The 23,015-nt window shown below is 30.9% G+C and overlaps 1 protein-coding gene across 1 annotated transcript; it reads left to right on the forward strand.

Annotated features, from left to right (window-relative positions):
* The first annotated feature begins 13,656 nt into the window (after window positions 1–13,656).
* LOC108771817 (trichohyalin) lies at window positions 13,657–19,444 on the forward strand. The gene is made up of 5 exons (XM_018537185.1): window positions 13,657–15,660; window positions 16,907–17,109; window positions 17,485–17,835; window positions 19,010–19,090; window positions 19,244–19,444. The coding sequence occupies exons 1-5, from the start codon at window positions 13,863–13,865 to the stop codon at window positions 19,442–19,444; spliced, it is 2,634 nt and encodes an 877-aa protein (XP_018392687.1). The 5' UTR covers window positions 13,657–13,862.
* The last annotated feature ends 3,571 nt before the right edge of the window (window positions 19,445–23,015 follow it).

The following is a 23,015-nucleotide window of genomic DNA, read 5'->3' on the forward strand; positions in this document are numbered from 1 at the left end:
TATTTTTTTGGCAATTATATTAGTAAATCTGTATGACCGTGTAAAAAATATGCCTCACTCTGTGGCTATTAAAATGCAGAAAATATTTGAAAAAAATGAAAAGTTCAAAGAAATTTTAATTAATACAAATGTAGTTCTCATCCTTTGATATTTACGAGTAAATAACATTTAAATATAAAAGAATGATATATCAAGTTTCAGATTTATAATTTTTATATTTAATTAAATATATATTATATTTATTTAATTAATTAATTTATCTATAATTTATTATAATATTTTTATTGTATTTAATTAAAATATCAATTGTAAAAAAATAAAGAAGAATATTTTCTTTGTATCCCAGTAAAATATCAGTCAGCACAGAAATGCTTATAAAGTTGCTTGTAAAGCCAGTTAATAAATTCGAAATTATATACAATAAGAAAAATCGAGCATATGCCACCACACTAGGTTTTGTTAGCGTAATTAATATATATTTATAACAATTTAATTAAATGTAGATACATAATACTTGTAGACGTTTTGGCCTTAAATTTGACCATCTTCAGTATATAATAAAAATAATTACAGATTACACGGTATCTACTACGCAAATCAAATAAAAAAATTTATTTGAGAACATAATACATTTCATATTGCTATGTCAATTATTAAACCGTTACATATTATTTATTTAAATTAATTTGTATTTAGTAATAATAAGTCAAAAATTAAAATTTCGCCTATCTTGTCTGAATTGAATTGAATCTTGTTTTAATTAGTCATACTTAAAAATCGTCCTTTCAAGATATAGTTTCCCGACTAGATTAATTAATTTTAAAATTAAAGTAGTAAAAAAAAAGTAAAAAGACCTTAGTTTAAAATTTAAATATATGTATTTTATAAAATGTTCATTACCTATATCTTAATATAATCCTGCAGAGATACAATTATAGGAATGTCAATTAAATAACTATTTTTAATATTGTATTAAAAAAAAATGTGTCTTTTAAAAATATCAATTTTTCTGAAATATCGATTAATTCTAAAATAATAAATAAATAAACGCGATAAAAGAAATAGAGGAAAAAAGGACAGAAGGGAGGAGGCAAGAAAATTAAGCTCACGATTAACTCTTACAGAACTCTAATTTAACTGGTCAATATTCTACTAAAAATTACTTATTTTAAATATTAAAAACAATGAACAATAGTATTTTTAATATTTAAAATAAGTAATTAATCAGAGTATCTTCTAGTATCTAATTTTTGTAAGATAATTAATGTTTTATTTTTAAGAGTTTTTTATGCGGATAGTACGGCCCTGCAACCGATAGCGCCGGTTTCAAAGCAACCAGAGTTCCGGCGTTCGAATGTGTTCCTCAGTTAGCGTCGCGACGCTGCCGTCAGAAGTACGCGGGAGACGTTTATAACAGCACCTGGCGACAGTATCTCATTTTCACTTTGCCCGAAGGAAAGTCAAATAAGAGCGCATAATTAAGCGAATATCGTTATTGTTAATAATTCTTGATTTAATTTAAATTAATATAAATAGTAATTGAAAAAGAGAGAATAGGAAGGTGCGTTGCTTATTATCCTAAACAATATCCTGGTGAAAAACAAAAAAATCTAACAGTATCATAAGGATCCACATATAAGAAAGTGTGTTAAAGGAACAACTTTGAAACTTCGAAAACTCGAGAGTTTTGCACGCCAACCAGCGCGTTTCGGGGTGATAATTCTTTCACGCGTATATTGAATCGCCCCGTATCGTTTGCGAATCAGATGATTCGTTGGAATAACAGGGTAAATCGGAGTCGTTTGACCTGTTTCTCGGCGGAGGAGGAATAAGAGGCTACTCTCTTTCAAATGCTGTGGGAAAGGACAGTGCGGAATACGAGTGACTCTCCCTACCTTTCTCCCCTGATCGGCATCAAATGACGAACGAAGACGCGGGATGTCGAAGAAAATCGAAAAAGACATGCGTTGAGGAAGTGGAAGGGACGTCTCCCTCGTCGAAAGGAAATCCGAGCTTTCCTCAGTAATCTTCATCCTTCCCGTATGAGTGACTCAATTACTCGAGGGGGATGAGAGTCGTAGTTTTAATCATAAAGTAGATCTAATTGTAAGCTTAAAAGCAAGAAATAAATACAGCTAAATAGAACGTAAAAAAAAAAATTTTCTAAGTAGAATAATTTGAAATAGAAGAAACGAAATAAATATAAAATAACGTGAGGAAATGAAACAAAGTTAAAAGTGCGTGAAAATTTATGAAAATTGTGCAACGTGTATTTTTTTTAAAAGCTTTTACGAACAAAATTTTCGTGTTAATATTTAAAAAAAAAAAGTAGTATAATTGATGTGCAGTCTCGTGACTAATGCAATTTTCTGCAGACGATGACTGAATAAGAAGTACTGTACAGATTAAGTTAAAGTGAAAAGGGATAAAAGAGATAGTATCAACTTGCATCGTTAGGGGAAGAGACTGAGTTTATTTGCTCGCCGCGGCTGAGACAGGTGATAAATCGACGGCAATAAAAAGATGAAAGATCGTGTAATACTTCTTATTATGCTTCTTTCGATGTAACGAATTTGAGATTTCGCGTGTTTGTTCTATTAGCACAATTGTCCTTTTTATATTAGATTAAGATCACAAATGATATGGCGACAAATGGATTATCATGCTTTTCCTTTGCATTGCACGTATAATTGGTTGTGCATGATTATCTTGCTTACACAGGAATTTTCCGTAAAATTCTAAAAAAAAATTTGTTTATGTAATGTATTGAATTAAGATATAATTTTAATTCGTACTTTCAAAAATTACAAATTAAAATTACAGGCAGAATTAATATTCTGTAAAATATCGTATCTCTTTGAAATTCTTAAAATTATTATAATTTTTGGACAATTTTGCGTAGGAATTATATAAATTTTCGTATGAATGTATCATAAATATTTATTGATATAATAAAAGCAGTTAAAGAATGTCGAAGCACATTTTTCGTTGAAAATTTAATTAAAAATTAAATAAATATTGCTCCAAATATCAAATGAAGTTTCGCATGCAGCGAAATAGTACGTTGAACGCAGTTAGTTATAAGTGTAGTTTAATGTACAGTTTATGATAAAGATCATCAATGTTTCATGTTTTAAACATCTAGATGTTTCAAATGTCATAGTGGAACTTTGTTTTAATCATATTCACATGCCATTCCTCGCATTAAATATCTGTTTTGTGCATTATGTATTTACTGTTTCAAATAAAATTGCGTCGTGATTTTGTCACTAAGTACGATTATGCAATTGTATGCAATGTAATTCTCTCTCGTCCGGCACGTTAAGTGGTTCGCACTCTATATTACGTTCTCATACTATTTATTGCTAAAATCCATCCAATACGGCCGTTGACCTGTAACGTCGTTCGAATAATTTTAGATAGAAACAGGATTCGGATTACAGGAGAGCAAGTTCGAAAGATCACAAAGAACACGGTCAAGATCATTGGGCACCTATGATTGGCACGATTCTTTATAGACTCTATACCATCATCATTGGCATTGATTAATTGGCACTGAAATTGATACTAATTAATCTTTGAGAGATCAGACTATTAATACATTATATCTTTAAAACACTTAATTTAACATTAGAAAATTTTAATTCTGTTGAAACGTTTAATTATATTACATTTATATAGATGTAATATTAAATTATTTCAAGCTCATGCTCTTTGTAAATTTTCGTTAATATTTTAAATTAAAATAAGACTTATTCGATAGAAATTTATTAAAGCGCTGCATTTAATACTTTCGATTAATTCGCTCTCTAATTGGTGAATTTCTTCTTATTGCAATGCTTTAAATTGTAACAAGGAGTTATTCGGTATAATTCTTCCTCACAGTGTGAGATGTAGCAATATATTAATGGCTCTTCGTAATTATTTAGGAAGCCGCGAATGACCTCTTTCGTAAATTTCGCAGAGAGACACGCGGTTGCTTTTCAAGATAAATATCTCTTCCACGGAATCCCGCTCTAGGAGCTTGCCAACATTCTTCTGTCTGTCCGTCTATTTATATCCTCGTTCAAATAAAAGTCATAGATCTGAGGAAAATAGCAGACGCGACAAAAAGTGGCTAAAGTGACACAAGTTGCCATTACGTCCAACAAGTTTAAGTAGTGCGTGAATGTTGAGTGATTTGTTGTGAACACTCGAGGATCTTTGATTCACGTATCAATTTTCGTCACGTTGAATACTCTATCTAGTGACTGTAATCGAATTTCTTGTAGAACATTGAATCGCGATATATTTCGCCGAGGGAATTTAAATGTAATCGAAAGAAGTTTTTCGAGGACTTGCTTTATGAGAGTATCGGACAACAATTCCTCTATGTGACTCCCTGTAGAATCTGGACGATTAAGGGAGAAAATCATCGTACTCGAAACGCGTGTAAGGTATTAAAAGCACGTTTCGTTTAAGTGTTTATCATTTGTATCTCGTGACAATCGTCGCAAAATCGGCTGCAAACATGTCGAGCTCGCCGCGAATGCGAAAGATGCCACCCAGGCCAAAGATCTTACTTCCGATTCCCGGACAATATTATCCGCATCCGCAGACGGCGACCGGTATGGGATACGTGCAAACGCCGTACGGACAAACGCCAGTACCTATGACTCCGGTTGCTGGCCAGCCGCAGATTTTCTACGCCAACCGGGCCAGCGAGTTCGTTTTCACGCAATTTAAGGGGATCAAGGATCTGACAAAATCTGGTCTCAGCGTGGGTGAGAAGAGCGCCTTTTGGCTGTATGAAAAGGTAGGTGGGACGGAATCACGTTGATACAAATCACTTTTCAGTGTACCTAAACCTAGATATATTATAATTTCTTGTATATCAGTACTTATATTTAGGTAGATACATTTTAGTTAGTTTTTGAATATTTTTCTGCACTAATCGAACGTTCAACAAGCAGAGCTCGGTAAAAGTATATTATATATCATATAAGTTTTTTTTATAATGGGATTATCTAATTATACCAAAAATTTGTATGAAACATAATTTTGCATTACCGATTACTGTTATGCGGCGTTTTCCAACAAGGATACAGTAAAACATTATAAATCATTATATCATTATATCATTATATCATTGTTGTTTGCCAAGGATGAAATGATTCACTTATGTTACACTGTATCTTTGCTGAAAAAAACCTACAGTTGATGTTCCCTGGGATAGGATAACAATTGGAACGTTGCTGACATTGTATGTATAGTTGTTTTTTTGTAATAAGTAGACATAAAGAAATGAATTTAAAACACTATATTATAGAAGTGATTCGTTATTTTTATTTAGCATGTGGTATAAGAAATAAGTATGCAAACGCAGAAGAATCTAACTTGCACTTTGAATAATTTCTAAATTATAGTAATATTTGTAAACAGAATGCGTTTATAATGATATTAGCGCGCATTTAGTATGTAGTTCACGTTAGATATAGAATTTTAGAAATAAAAATGTATATTTATTGATAAAATGTATTTAAAAAAATTGTTATATAAGAGAAAGTTGCATAGTTTCGAGAGGCATATTATGTATGGTAGTACATTTTTAGATATATATTTTTTTAATGTAATTTTTATATAGTTTTGTGTGAATATAATGTTGGAGATGTAAAAGTTAACTGTTTTTTTTTAGATGAAATATTATAAAAGCAATTCTTTTAAAAGTTCATTAAATAAAAAAAATTTGTAAATAAGCGAAAGGTTTTTAAAATAAATATTACTTTTTTAAAACACACACACACACACACACAAAGAAAAAAATTTTTAATTAAAATATCGTATTTTTGTATTATTATAAAATACGAAAAAATATCGAATTACGTATTAATCTTTCTCTAACGTATTAATCTGGCTCTAAATACAGTGAAGTTAACAAGATATTTTACTTTATTTCTAGAAAATTTGCTTCATGTAACTCGATCTTGACAGCTTTATTGGAAATATATCATGCACTAAACGTCTGTACATAAATATTATCGTCTCACGATGGTTATTCTATGCATTACACGTGAGAGTCGAAGAAAACAATGCAAATATTATTGCTCAATTAATGAATCAATAATGGCAAAGAATTTCTATGATTGCCGCATTTTAAATTTAACATCTTTAAACTAATTTCTGTTTACATTAAATAAATATATTAAAGAATACTATAAATCACTAATAATGCTAAAAAATATGAAGTAAAGAATCCTCAAAATATGCTTATGCTTATAGATGAGAAATATTATATTTTCCATAAATATTAAATTTAGAGTGCTGTTTTTTTTTAATTACTAGATTAAATAATATCAATATTAATAAACGTCATTTTGAGCACCTACATTAGAAAAAGGAAATAAACAATCGCGTTAAAGTGAGATCATTCGTGTACACTGTTAAATACCGCTGTTATTATTGAATCTTCAATTTGATGTTATGTAAAGTAAATTATCAAGAAAGAAACAAAATACGTTATTAATTATTAAATTTAGGACTAATAAGATTAATACATTCTTACTTAAAATTGGTATTCTTTTGAAACTTTAGCATAAGATAATATTTTATTTAAAAACAAAGTTAATTTTTAAATTTCTAAAATACGTCTATTTATATAAAAAGTTCACACGTTTTGTGTACATTTTATAAAATTTTTATAATACATATAATTTGTAGAGATAGTATTTTGTTAATTCATTTAATGATTAAAAACTGATAATATAAATGCTGTGTGCAGGTCAGATCCTGGAGCAAGAGATGGTTCACGCATATTTTTTTATTCGTTGTCATACTTCTGTACAGCATCATCGGGGCGATAATTTTCGTAGCTGTTGAAGGCTCGGTCGAAAGAGCTGCTGTTTCGAACATCCGACAGAAAAGGTATGCTCAGAAATAAAAAGTAGATCATCCAGAAGAGATACAAGTATCAAAAGCTTTTTACATATTTATTTGATATATCATAATAAGATACTTGTTAATTATTTTCATCTACTTAATATGAACTATCTAATATAAACATTGTAAAATACTATTAAGAAGATCCTTAAAATTCAGATTTATGTTGACCATAAACTAGCAGAACACTTTCACAAATTTTTATTGGCTATTATAAATGAAATGTATTATTTACCTCTTCGTTAAAGCGTAGTGTTTGTTGAACGCGTTCCAAGGATATGATAAATAGATACGTATTGCAAGAAACCGTTGATTATTTCGGAAAGATGCGAGAATGAACTAAGGAATCAAGCAAATCCTGTTCTAAACAAAAAAAGAAAAGAAAAAGAAAACGCTACGTATATATAACACGATTTTAGCATACCTATATTAATGATCTGTTAATTAGCTTCCGTATGCAATCAAATGATTAATATAGGTACTTAAACAGATTCTAATCTAATTCTCCCTCTCTCTCTGTTCGTGTGATATGCGAACTAATCAATACGATACTATCGTTTCCAATACGAACTCGATGTCGATCCTGGCCTCTATCCCTCTAGTCCTGCTAATGCCGGTTGTCGAGTACAGCGCAACAATTGTTAATCATGCTAACCGATATTGGATTTCACGATTGATCGTACAATATTGTTTGCTGAGTTGCTTTAATGCCACCTGCTTTCGACTCTATTGTGTGTTTGCTATCCTTCAATATTGATTTTTAAAAGAGCAATATTGTGTTTTGAGAAAACTTAAGAAATATACTTTACATTTATTTCACATTAGCCATTCAATTGATGATGAAATTAATATATTAATAAGTATTTTTTCTTTTTTACAACTCAACCCTTATAGAAATCTTATACTGGTCAATTTAATATTATATATTAAAAAACAAAAATTAATTACGTATTAAAACTGGTGTTCAACATTTTTTATTTTAAATAAGTAATTAATTTTCTTTCAATGATAGCAAGAATGATCTCGTGTTTTTTTTTATTGTGATTTTCTCTGTAATTTTCTAGCTATATGTATCTATCGATCGATTGACTTCAGGACCAGGTGAAATTTCGACGGCTTTCTTTATTTATAAAAAATTAGTCTCGCGTGTTGAGTGCGATAAGATAAGATCGATTAAATGCTCATTTATAGGCGCACGGTATTTAGACTGATTGTAAGAAGATTAAAGGTAATAAGAGTTGTCGAGATTATTCCTACTTTATGAAGGCCAACGTTTGTCTCGATTACAGTTGGAAGAAATTACAGTCAGTATATAAATAGTGAATGCTTTATTATGATTGTATGCCGGTGAAATATTGCATCATTAACAATTATATTCAATTAGTCCTAAATTTAATGTAGTCCAGAATGCTTGCGCGATTATTAATTCCAAAATAGTGATTTCTTGATATTAATAGTTATAGCTTGTGTATCTTTCTCCGGTTTGATCTCCATTTGATCAAGTCTATAAAAAGACTTTACTTGAAATTAACCCTTAAAATCAAGGAGTGGCTGAGGATTCCGTCTCCTGCACTAGATAATATTGTAAATTTGTAGAATGTCATTATGTATAAGATTTGTAGTAGAATTCTCCTTTATTGAATTGACTGGCCTTGTATTTGTAAAATATCAGCCTAATCTAGTATTAACAGTAATTAACATCATCCTAGCTTTCCCTCTCACGAATTTACTCTGCTGACGAAAGAAACAAATTTCCTATTCTAGATTTTCAGTAAACGTAAAAAATATCAATACTTTCTCTTTTGAATACTTTTTCTTTATTTCGGAGAAATTTGAGAGTGAAATTTTACTTGTGTCATACAGACCTGATAAATTACAAACAGAGGGTTAAGTGCAATGTAAGAAGAGAATCTGTCACAATTTGTACTTATATTCTCACAGTTATAATTTCTAATTCTACATCATGTTTGAGTTATATAATGAATGTTTTTTATCGATCGTAGAAATGATACAGCCGACGCAATTCGTAAATTATGCGAAGACTCAGTGTTAGCATCAGATGTGTCTCGTTGGAGAGGAGCAGCGGTGAGGGAGATCAGACAGTACGACAAATATCTGTACGAGTACTTTGACCGGGAATTAAAAGACAAAGGCGAGGAAGTGTGGACATTTTGGAATGCTGTGTTTTACTGTGGCACCATTTATACAACTATAGGTAAGTTAACCGCTTCTCGTCATTTTTAGCATCCCTGATCTTATTGTTAATAGAATTAAAGTAGCATCTCTACAATGAAATTTTAAAGCGTGAATTCTAAGCTTTAAGCTTTAAGTCATAAGAAATTAATCAATCACAATCAAAAGAGAGGAAAACAATTGACTAAGATTGGTTAATTTCTTTAAAATTTTATCAGAAACTGTTTAACGCGACATAAAATTTTGCAAAACATTTTAAAATTTACAAGTGTACATAGAAAAGAAAATAATAATTAAAAATAATGAATTCAATAATAGTATTGATGAAACACACACAAATTTTATTAAATAAGAGCGTACATATTTGTTTAATTAATATCATTGCTGAATCAAAGATATTATTTTAAATTAAACTACTGTTAACTAATGTTACCAATACGATAATATTCTATTCTATGTAGATTCTCAAATCTAATTAATAGAATAATTCTGCATTTGTATGCGGTATCATCAATGTTATCTTCCTTAAAGAGAATTCATTTTTTACCCTTTTTAAAAATATATTCAACACGTGAGAATATTTATTTTCTTTGGAAAGAGAGGTAGGCAAAAAACGAATTGATACTATTTACACGTATCTGGAAATAGAGCAATTGTCCTGAGATACATATTTTTTTGTCAAAAGTAGAAAAGCTAATAAGTTTCTCTCTCTCTCTTAAGAGATTTCATTATTATGACAAAATGCTTTAATTCTGACAAAACATTTTACGACGATGTTTTAACATATGTCGTCCCCGTTCTCATAAAGTTCGTGGAAGTTATTTTTATTTGTTTGGTTTAATGTGATATTCAGTTTATTTATCTTGCGTAGCTTTCTCCTCGAGCGAGAAATCGAAAGCCAGTGGAGGAATAAAGCAGCGGGATGAAGCGTATATACGCTATAATGTATATCAATACGTTGCGTATGCGACGTGATTTCAAGCTCAATTCTTGCATATTGCTTTACATATAGGTTTATATGGGTTGTGTCGGTTTCTGGGAATATAGATGCATGCGGTATGAATGCATGCATATCTCTGTAGAATGCAAATGATGGATTTATCCCTTGTAGGTATATAGGAATAAATAAAATAATTTTTACATTATCAATGAAATTTTTATTAATTTTATTAATTGTGATAATGAAAAGCTCTTATTTTTGTGTAACATATTTTATGAAAATAAAAATGTGGAATCACTGATTTCATTTCTTATCTTATTTATGATTTAAAGAATCTTATATTTTCTCTTATTTTGTTCGATATTCGATTAAAGAGCAAAAATAAGATATGATATTGGATCCACTCAATTACATTTTTGTTTATTAGTATTCATTTTTTTTTATACGAGTTGTCATTTTGATTCCTTGAAATTAATTAGTATTTTTCAATTAATATTATAGATTAAATGGACTTTACAGATCCAGAATCAATGACTGTATCATAGTTAGTATGTTATACTATACATTTTTTAATGTCAGCTCCAAAGGTTTATACAAATAGTTTTGACATATTATATATTTTATAAATATTTACTGTGTTATCAATTATTTATCCAAGAGTTTACCATGTTTTCCAAAATATGATAAAATAAAACACTTTTGCAGTCTTTTATATGAAAAATACACACTTTTTATTTTACTGTGATATACATATGACGTACGTAACCCAGTTTCCTAAGTGCTTTGTGTAATTTTTACACTCTCTTGCGTGAAAATTGATATGTACGCGTGGCCAAAATATTACTCGCCAATATACAATTCTTAGAAATTTTATTCGCTGATATATCGGCGTTTTGCGCATATAGTATCTATTTGATTCAGTTCCATGTATCGGCGATGACATTTCGCTAATATGTTTTTTGATTTACGATTACAATGATATGAGAGATAATAAAAAAGTAACGATTACTATATAAAAAATAGATCTTAAATAGTTAAAAAATAAAATTAAAAAAAAGATTTAGGTACTTCGTTAGACATCGTCGCTTTTGCACAATTGCTTCTTCGTACATTTGCATAATTTTTCACGTTGCGGAAAACACATTTTCCGAACTGTTTAAGAATCCAAAACTTATGATCTCGAACACAAGTACAAAATAACAGTGATGCGTTTTACGAGAAATGACACAGATTATCTGGAAACATCGGTTTCTTCATGTTTATTCAGACATATTCGCACTATTTATACACGGACCGATTGCAAGCCTGCATTAGATTATTTGGATTAAGCGCTACATGATACATGGACGACCAGATTAAAAGTTGAAAATAAAAAGTCGAGTAAACTATATTATTAAAAGAGAACTGACTCAAATTTTGTCGCAACATCTATGACCATATGAGACATTACGGTGTTCACGCAAACGTGTAATAAAATGCATTTACGTATATAAAGGTATACCCTACGCGTCTCTCTTGCTATCTCGGTTGTGAAAAACTTGGCGATTCGAACACTGCGCACATTCATGCGTGCAGCTTTCTATACGACTTTGTGCGTGCCCACGCGTACTATTTCGAGTTCTGTCATTATATAATGGAAAAGAACTGGGTAAGATGATCGTAGGAGGACATAGACAGGCATGTCATCGTATTTTTAAGTTCTCGACAGACGCAAAGTGCAAGAAATCGTCTAACAACTTTATCTCGCTCGATCAAATTAAGCGCGCTTACTCAGCCGCAGTCCATTGTGATATCGGATAGAAAATATCGTGCAAAATTATTACCGAGACATTTTGCGCAAGCCGGTATCTGATTGGCAATTAAATGGGATTGTATAAACGGATGTTTGTATGACAATCGTTATATCTGGTAAACTTTAATTAAATGAATGCGAGGAAGCGATACCAAATATTGGCCATTTTTTCAACTGACTTATATATGTGATGTGTGTATACATATAGATTTATTTATCACGACAAACTTAATTTATAATTGCATTTATTATGATATATTTTTAAAATAAAAAAAGAGTAACATATTTCTTTAATAAGTGAGAGAGATAAAGAAAAGAACAGAGAATTTATAAATTAATTAATTAATAACGTAAAACTTAATGAATTAATTAATTTCTCTGTACATTTTTGCAAAATAACTGTTAACTTTTGTTATAAAAAATGAAAATGCATACATTTCAAGCAGACAATGTGCGAATATATCTTTTCCATCAAAACAACAAGAATAAACTCTTATTTAATTTCATTCATGCTTTTATCTTCGTTGCAGTGATGATAATTATTAATGGATATTGTGCAACATTGTTGCGATGCTAAGTTGAAGCGATATTGAAAATTATTATTTTGGTATAATTTAGAGAGTAGACGAAAACATGTTTCTGCATATTGTATTTTTGACCCATAAGTTTCGTTCGACCACGAATCGTTAATGAAATATGATAAATGCATAATAATTAAATTAATTTTTTACAAAAGTTTTTGCTTATGATTTCAATATTATTTGAATGCGTTGTATAATTACCATTTTTATTTATACAAAGGATATTTATTGCATAAGAATACGAGTATTTGCATATTCAAAATTATTTTTTAACCTTGTCATAAATATTTCATAGAACAAGATGATATTGTTTTTAAATCTATTTTTTATTTATTAGTAAAATTATCAAAACTTTAAAGTAAAATGTTCTTTTTTTAGCCTATTGATATAAATATATAAAAATAACTGTTTTATAAATTCCGACCTTCACTAATTTCATTTTATTTAATTATTTCATTTAAATTAATTTGTTATTACTTGAGATAATAATTTAATTATTATTCTACATTTTACAATATAAGTCTATCTTGGCCGCTTTTGTTTCGTTAATTTCTCCATAATCTCGTAAATTGTTCCGCTTGGATTTAATTGTTGTTAAAAGCATAATAATTCAGTAGTAATAACTACAAAATGTGACAATAATTTAGGCTCTTCTATACAATATATGTCATCTATATAATTATGAACATAATTATAAAGCATTTATAAATATAGTATTACACAGATATACACGTATTTACTATTTAATCGCATAATTTTACCATAATTTAATCCTTGTAAATTTTTTAGTAACCTATATTACTGACGTTAAAATATTAATTTTTTTTACGAAGTAGTTCCGACTTGTTCGTTTAATATTATTTGGATACATTAATTATCTGTTATTTTTTATTTCTTCATTTATTTCTTCCTTAATCTTTTAATTTTTATATTTAATTATTCATTAATTCGTCATTATTTTTTATCAAACATAAAATCTAAAAAATTTTCGACGTTGGACAATCGACGCATTTTTAGACGACTCCAGTACAAGATTTTCATTTTTGACGAGGTCATAAGATTAAAGGGTTACCCGATTCTGATGGTGCAGTGTAACCTCGGAACTGGGCGACCGAATGGGTTGCGGTGGTGCAGGCGCAGCGTCGCGACGCCAAAGCCGCGGTTTCGATTGCGCGTGATGTCCCCGCTCGATATCCGCTGCGGCGAAGCCGGTCATCTGGTTCCGCCACCGTTGCTGGTAGCAGCAAACGTCACCGTGCCGACGGTGGTGGTGGTGACAGATGGTGGGAGCAGCCTCCGTTTTATTTCTGTCACGGCCTCGTTGGGGCTGGCCTCGCGAGTGAGTTCTTGTTGCGAGAGTTTCTCTCGTGTACACGAAGACCGTCGAACGACAACGACAACGACGACAACAGCAGCGACGGCGACGACGAAGAGTCGCGCGATGGAAGACAGTTACACAGTTCATAGACGTCGCAAGGCAGCTGCCAGGAAGCGTGAGAAAACTCCTGATCCCTTATCAAGGGGTGCTGCTTCGCATATAGATGCTTCAGATGATGAGGATGAAGAGAGGCGCGCCAGAATGGAGAGAATGGCTGAAGAAGCGGAGAAAATGGAGCAGCAACAGAAAGAAAATAGACTGTCACAACATCAGAAGCAGGAAGTGTCTCTGAAAGAACTAGAGAATAAGGGAGAGAACAATCGGGAGCAGCGTCCAGCTAGAAGAAAGGATAAAACTGAAGCAAGGAATTCTGTGAATGTGGATGACATGATCGCTGTACGCGCCGAAGTGGCCGTCAAGTCAGCGGATGGAAATACTTTGAAGACACGTGACATTGACTCTGTAGCAACTGGCGACAACAGCACGCGACCGGTAAAGCAGATCACCGAAATAGCGAAGAGATTTGATGATGGTACCACAAAGAAAGACATTATCAGGTCTGAGATTGTTCAAGTAGTTAAGGATAGTGCTGTCCAAGAGACATCGCAGACACCGAAAGAAACAACAAACAGCGAGACCAACAGACCTGCTGAAGTACGCAAGGTTGAAAGGCGACTTAAAAGGAAGTCGAAGGAACGCGTGGAGAGATATAGCCGGTCAGACTCCAGTGACGAAAAGGACGAAAAGAGTGAGCCGACTCAAAGACGGACAAAGTCACCGGAAACAGTCAAGTCCAGGTCGTCCAAAAAGACGAGCGGAAAGAGTCGAATCAGTGATCCGGAAGCGCAAAAGGACGCCGAAAGAAGAAGTCACCGAGAGAAGAAGTCACCGAGTCGGCAGAAGTTCGAATATGAGTCTCGAACGAGAGATGATCCCGTGCCACATTTGAGACCTTGCAGTCAGATCGAAGATGCAGACGAGGATCCGAAAATGGTGAAGAAGAGCGAGGATTTGCCGCAGAAATCTGCCGAAGAGCGAAGAGTGAAGAGATCCTCGATCGAGATAAAGAAACAAGTCATCCCGCTGAGTAACGAAAGCTTGATCGAGGATTTCGCGAGGGCTCAGAGAGAGTACATGTTAAGAGAACGCAATATCCTGGATCCGGAAGACATGTTTCAAGACGCTATTGAAGTTAGTTCCTTGAGGAGACGAAAGTTCAGTCAGACGTACAGCGAGAGCGAGCAAGAGGACATTGTTCAGAATGTAACGCAATCTTGCAATGTAGCTGACAAGAAACAATCATGGTTCTCTTGGTTGTTCTTTTGGCATTGGAAGAAGGATGAAATTGTTACAGAGAAGAAGACTGAAGACGAACCGAAGCCCGTTCCAAAAGTTGAAGAGATCGAAGTGGAAAAGGAAGAAGCTTTGGAGAAGATTACTCTATTGGATTTCTTCAGGGCTCTCAGAGATATCGTCAGCGAGTTCAAGACCTTCGTGGCGCAGAATCCACGTGAGACTACGATCATCAGGCGGCTGCGTAATCGCTGCATAACCGGACTACTACTCGTAATAATCTACTGCGGTCTCGGCGGCTTCGTCTTCCGTTTCGTCGAGGGTGCCTTCGAAACATTCTATAAATGTGGCGTGAAACGCGTAAAGCGTGATTTCCTAGATACTCTGTGGAATTACAGTCACAATTTGAGGGAGGACGATTGGAAGAGCATGGCGCGCAGGAAGCTGATGGAGTTCGAGGAACAGCTTCACATAGCTCATGAAGCTGGCTTGCATACGTATAGCGGTCAAAAGAGCTGGAGTTTCTTGAATGCCGTCGTGTATTGTCTCACTGTCATCACCACTATCGGTGAGAATACATTGTTTTGGAAGAAGCTCAAGGTGGGAATAATTTCCCTGATATGAAGAGATCATCTTCTAAAAGTCTTCCTTTATCTATAGGCATAATATCGTCTATATTGTCCATTTTATATAAGATAATTATGTTTTAAAAGTTTTACGTATACTTCCCGAATTGCGTTTGACTTCAAACATTTTATAAGTTCCGTATTGATTTTCCGACATACGAATGCAATTGTAATGGTATTCATCTACATATTAAAATCATTAAAAGAAACGTACAGACGTCGGAAAAATAAAAATAAATTATGTAAAAAAGTCAAAGCATTTGTTTAAAGTATACGAATTTTCTTTGCTCTTTTAGTTAAACAAATTTTGACAAATCCTAATTTAAATTCATTAACAAATTCACGATATTTAAAAAAATAGTATTCTTTAAACTCGTTTAAATAGTTTGTAACTGTTGTTTATATCATCTTGATCGCCGAGACGCGATTGGATTATAGATGTAAGGATAACTCCAGAAGCTCGATGTCATTGACTCGTATTGTACAATGTTCACAATAAGCAAGGTCTTTCGATTAGATTAGATAATAAACACGCAGCAAAAATACGTTCTAATTCAAATTTATGTTATTCATTTATACGTTGACCGTATAAATGAAATCGGTCGATTGCATTCACTGAATCATGAGGTAATTGCAGCTTGTTTACGAGAACACAACTGACTTAGCTCTGTTGAATAATCTAAACTTAGACTTTACTCGCGATGTGCGTAAACGTGCTGCTTTTGCGACGATTCAGAAACCAATGCAAACAAAATAAATTATCATCATTATGATTTCGTTCCATTACACATGTGTCGTATAATTAAACTTGGCAATTATATTTATCATAATAAAATAAAATATATAGTATATACATAATTATATAAAAAAAATATGTACATATATAATTATACATACATAGCAATATCGTATTATATTATATTGTATGAGATAAAATTATTTATATGACAAACTTATATAATTATTTTTATAATTATATAATTTATAATGATTATAAATTATATGTATATAATTTGTTACACTATACATACAAAGATATATTAAATATAATATAAATAAAAATACGATACTGAATACAAATTTTAATATGGCTCAAATCAATCACTAGTACATCAACATACCTAATACTACAAGAGATGATTATATAGATTATGCTACAGTACTATAACTGATGATTTTTTATTACAGGATATGGACATATTTCGCCAAGTACGGACACAGGAAGGGCCATCACGATTGTGTATGCAATTTTCGGTATCCCAATGTTTCTCATCATTTTGGCCGACTTTGGTAAATTATTCACACGCGGTATAAAATTTCTCTGGGCATTTGTAAGAAGACTATACTACACTGGTAGTTGTCGTAAAGTCCGTCGCACTGTGCCTGTCCAGGTAAAATGATTAGATTGTAAGAGAAAATTGTTCCAAAACCAAGTTTATTAATTAAAAAAGAAATTAATCCAATTTCCAAATCCTAGAATCTTTCACAATATCTATGATTTAATATCGTGCATTTTTAGTACATCTTTTGTATTCTTTTAGCATTATTTTTTATCTTCAATTACTCAATTGTCCATTTATCGAGTCGATTAATAATTTCAAATAAGTAAAAATTAATGTCTTCCAAACCTAAATAAAGAATAAAGAAAATAGAGACGTGCGAGGATTATTCAAACAAAATTAAAAATTATGTTTAATTGTATTTGAAAATTATAAAACATTCTTTTATTATTTTTAACAATTTTATCTTGTCCACTGTTATCGCAGGAAGTTATGAAGGGCGTGCAACTCGTTTACGATCTCGCCAAGTTACGGCGGCCCTCGCAGATGAATCCAGACGAGATCGACGAGTTGCAAAGGCAGCAAGTCCAGCAGCCGCAGACAGTCCTGAATGTGGACGCCAACACGCCAGGTACACCGGGTACACCCGCATTATCGGCGTATGTTGTCGATGACGAGTTTAATCTACCAATTTCGCTGGCAATCGTCATTCTCCTGGCTTATATCTTCATAGGAGCCACTTTATACTCCAGGTGGGAGTCCTGGGATTTCTTCGAGAGCTTCTACTTCGTCTTCATCTCCATGAGCACTATCGGCTTCGGCGATTACGTGCCAAAGGTAATTTTTTTCGAATTAAACATTATTTAGTCAAATCAAAGTGTTAATAATTAATAAGTAATTAATAATAATACTCTTCATAAATTCGTAGATAAAAATTTATTTTGTGATTTCTTCATTGACTTTGATAGACATGAATAATGGTCACTGTAAACCGTGAGGTAAATCGCACGAAACCGAAATATAGATCAATGAGAGTTACTTGAGTGAAATTAGTGGAAAGTTATATAATTAGTGTATTTGTCTAACAAAAAAATACGGGGAAATGTTCTCTTCGATTTTAATGAGTTTTTGGTATGTTGTGGTTTTTACCATAAATCAAAATAAGAGACATGAATCTTTTATACGTGTCCATACGCTTTTAAGGAGTGAAGTACCTAAATGTAGTTAATTTTTTTCTAAGCGAATATCATCAAAACTATAAGAAAAACTTTTTTATTAAATAAATAAAATTAGATAATTTTAATAATACTTTATAATAACGATAAACAATTTTTTTTTAAATTTAATTTATATAAAAAATTAATTAAAATCAATTTTTTTTATTATTATAAAATACTTTTAGAACCGTTCAATTTTTATGTAAAAAAATTTTTTATATTTTTTCGTAGTTTCAACGATATTTTTGAAAAATATTACTGATTTTCTTCAAGGGGATGTTTCACTTCTTAATAGTACATATGGGCCACTTAAAAAGATACGTGTTTATCTCTTTATTTAGGTCTAGACTACAACATATTAAATTCAGAGGACTATTTCCTATATTTCTTTGTAAGTATACGTAGCGTTGTCAATTATTTAGTATTGTCATGACTGTGCTATATTAGGAATCCACGAATTCCATTTAATTTGCCCTTAGCGCCTCTTTGAATTCGCCTCTCGAATTTTATTTATAATCTCTCGACAGAGTTTCCATCTTATGCAGCAAACGATTAATTTACTCTCATATCTTTTTTTCACGGTGGCGTTCAGATGGTAAGCTTTTTAACCTGCAAGATCTCTCTCAAGGGATGCTGTATATCGCACCGTATATGTGTATTTTCTTTATTTCTCACAAGCTTATTTTCACTCGTAAATCGTTTCGTTAATTAAGAAAGTAAACCTTAGTTAATGAAGTGTTAAATACTGTAAAATCCACGATTTATAGAACTTAATGGTTTCATTTTTTATTTAGTATCCCGTATACATGATGGGTTCAATAGTATACTTGGTGTTTGGTCTGGCGCTAACATCCATGTGCATCAACGTCGTGCAGGTGAGCAATTCTTTAAAAAAAAAATAATAATAATAAATCCAATCAAAATTAATACCAACCGCAAAATGTTAATATATTATGTATATATATATTATATATATATATATTACTTATTCTTTATGTTTTTGAATCTGCTTAATCGCATGTTATCAGGTGATGCTATCGGATTCATTCAAGCAAGCGAGCCAGAAACTCGGAGCCACGATCGGTTTTGAAGTCGCCGAGGATGACAACTCGGTGAAACCGGCACCACCGCCGCTGGTCGAAGTCGCGGACGTCCACATGAACGTAAAGGAGTCTGGAAGCGACGAAAAGATCGCGCCCAGAGCAAAGCAGGAGGATGTTGACTTATAGATGCATTTCTTTCAGGAGGAACTTTTATGCGTCTTGATCAAGAGCTCGCTCAAGCTCGCTTCTCGCGAGAGCGAAATGCGTCTTTCTCTCTTTTTCTATTTCTCTCTTCATTCGGCCTTAAGAGAATAATTGTTCGCTGGCTTATGCAACGCAATGATGACACGGTAATCATTGCGGTACACACGCAATCAAGCTTCGAAGGACAACCAGGACCGTCTGTACTCTTAAAACCTGCAGAGAAGTGCAGCGGACAGTCGATTTTGGAATTTTAATCAGATCTAAATAATCTGTCTCATGGGACCTAAATTAGATTCTGGATATCCAAATTTCTCTTAAAGACGGTCCCGATCGTCTCGGTGACAATAAAATCTTTGAAGCACTATACGCTACACGTCTATATCGTGAAAATCGCTTCGAATACTCTGACATGTAGTATTGGCCATTTAAAAAAAAAATACTGAGACATATTAGTCATTATTATTTATTTTGAGTATTAAAACTGAACAATAAAAATAATTAATCACTGTCTTTCAATATTAAATTGATCAATATAAGATTTCTATAAGGGTAAACTTATATATTTCCGAATGCAAAGATACATTGAAAAAAAATCTTAATTTTAAAATAATATTTCTTTGCTTGTATTCTAAAAAAATTATTTCTTTGGATCAATGAAATTTTTTTTTGAAATTAAGATTTTCTTATATAAATTTAAAATAATAAGATTTTAAAGTAAAAAAATATCTTAATTTCAAAAAAACTTTTATTAAACCAAAAAAATAATTTTCTTGAATACGCGAGCAAAGAAATATTTTTTTGAAATTAGAATATTTTTTTCTCAGTATACAGAATTACAGAATTAGTAATTTTATGAAAACTGGAGATCTAACTGTATCTGCCATCGCGATTGATAAGTGCTCGAAAAGATGGAGCTATAAACGATTGAAATTCGTAAAACAATTATGTATAATCCAACGAAAGTGTCAAAATGAATTGATTCGAAATACGCACAATTATAATTTAATTGCGTTTTACCTGACGTTTCGTAGGTTTATAACAATTTTGAGAGAAAGAGTTTGATAAATAAATTACATCTGTTACACCAATAGTGGAATGGAATAACAATTATTCTTAATTGTAGTCTTGGAATGGAATAACAATTGTCTTTAATTATAGTTTTATTTTATAATTTTTGACGTAAATTTAAAAGTACGAGAAAAAATAATTCTAACAATATTAGAATTTTGTGATATATTTACTAAATTTGTATAAAGTTTTATAATTATTATGACATTGTACAATTATAAAAACATAAATGATAAATGTGCCATACTTTTTCCTTTCTTAAATGACATTTATATTTTATTTTATATTAATATATTTTATATTATATATCTCCTATTTTATATTCCACAAAGCTATTGGCGAATTAGCGTAATTTTCCAATTTACAGTCAATGCCTGTTACAGCGATGTCTCCAGATAATGTGTAGTTATGAATATGATGGATTGCGAGGACTTATTTTTGACACAAAGTAATACCTACATCAAAAACAAAGAAACTATCGCTACTCTGCAGCCATTCTTGCCAAATGTTCGCGGGTAACAATACAACTCGCGATTTATTTTTCGTAGTTTAGCGTCTATTGACAATAAACATAAGGAAAAACTGGTATTTTGTATATTCTATAGAATTTATCGCGTGACTTTGTAATTTCTCCTTTCGAGTCCTTTTCCGCGTAATGCGGAATTTGCAAGACATTTCAATAACTTATCCTAAATTTTAATCGGTTATTTATGATAAATTATTTCGCGATTTCGATAATCCTTTCGTTAGGATTGTGAAAGAAAGTTATTATTTATATCTTTTTCGTATAAAAAAAGTGTGTTTAATTTGCACATTATGATAATTTCTAATCTTTTCAGTTTTTTATGTCTCATCTACGCTTAGAAAAAATAAATTTAAAAACTTATATTAAAAAAGGAATAAAAATTTACTGCATTTGCATAAAATTGGAATAACTGATTTTCAAATTAATATCTGTAAAAAATTTAAAGCTCACTTTTTGAATCTCTAGAATTTTATAACTGAAGATTCATAATTTTTTTATAAAATCGTTTATTAAATCTTTTTTTTCATAATTGCTGCGAGTGTATCGTTGTATAATAGGATGTAATTATAATAATAAAGGAACTTGAAGCCTGTGACAAGAAAGTTCCGATTTTCGCGATAAAGAAAAATACTCGTGCCTTTTTGAGGATGAAATTATTTGTTGAACTTTTACAGTAATTATATAAAAAAAATTTTTGTGTGTGATACAGTTCAATCTACAATTAAAATAATGTCTACTAAACAGGAATATTATTTTTCTTGAAAACAAGCGAAAAAGTGAAATGATGAATGTATACATGTATAGCGTTTTTGTCATTTTACAACTTGTTGAAAATTAAATCCATGTAAATTATGAGCTAAATGTATAAATCGCTGTAATAAGATATTAATATTATTGTAACTATTATTTATCGAATTTACCTATAAGTAAATGTTTTTCTCTCAAGTCTATTATCTCTTGTCAGAGACATGGCGACCTTTCTGCATACTTATACGTACTGATATACGAAAAATTTACAAGTTTTTAACGACAATTTCAAACAATCTAGTTGAAAGAGATTTTTATGATAAAGATATTCTCGGTGATTTTCTAATTTGCAATTGTGATTGTCTTTTTTAAGGTAATGATACAAATATAATATAATACATATACATATATGTATATATGTATTCTGAGTGGATTTGAACTTCGATCCTAATATAAAAAGTAGATAATTACGTAACTGTTGTCTTTGGCGAATAAACGAGATAGATACAAAATAAACATTTAAAACATTCAGACTCTAATATTTACACTTATTTCTTATTATATAAAAATCTATAATTTGGATTTTGTGAATTTTCATTGTATTTTTTGTTTTTAATCAATCATTAAAAAATTATTTTAATTGTTTATTAATTCATCATCTTTACATTTCTCTATTTTGTTTGTATTTGATCAAGCTTTTTCTTATAAAGATAATACTTTTTTAAATTAATAAATTTTTCATCAAATATAATATAATTTTTATGATATTTTCTTCTTTTTGTTTTTAATTAAACTTATTCTGAACTAATAATGTACATCTTTGTAAAATAAATAATGTCATAATTTAAAATATAATAATTTCATAATTTTTGAAACGTTTAATTTTTTGCTTTAACACAAAACTTTCTTTTTCAAATAGGTATAACAGTTCATTTTCTCTAAATGTATTTAATAATTTCTGATAATTCATTTTTGTTTTTAATCAAATTTTTTTTTACCAGCAAAGTACTTCATAAAAAAATAATTTCACTTTAATAATTATTAAATTTTATTTATATATTTCTTTCTTCCTAATTTTGATTAAGATGTTTTAATTTTTAATATAAAATAATATTGAAATGTTTTGGTACTTTTTTGTACAATAATTTATTGTACAATAATTAATTTCTCTTTAAATGTAACTTTTTTTAAATAGATTCAATTGTTCGATGC

Source organism: Cyphomyrmex costatus, unplaced genomic scaffold (assembly GCF_001594065.2).
Source record: "Cyphomyrmex costatus isolate MS0001 unplaced genomic scaffold, Ccosl1.0 scaffold166, whole genome shotgun sequence".
Taxonomy (NCBI): domain Eukaryota; kingdom Metazoa; phylum Arthropoda; class Insecta; order Hymenoptera; family Formicidae; genus Cyphomyrmex; species Cyphomyrmex costatus.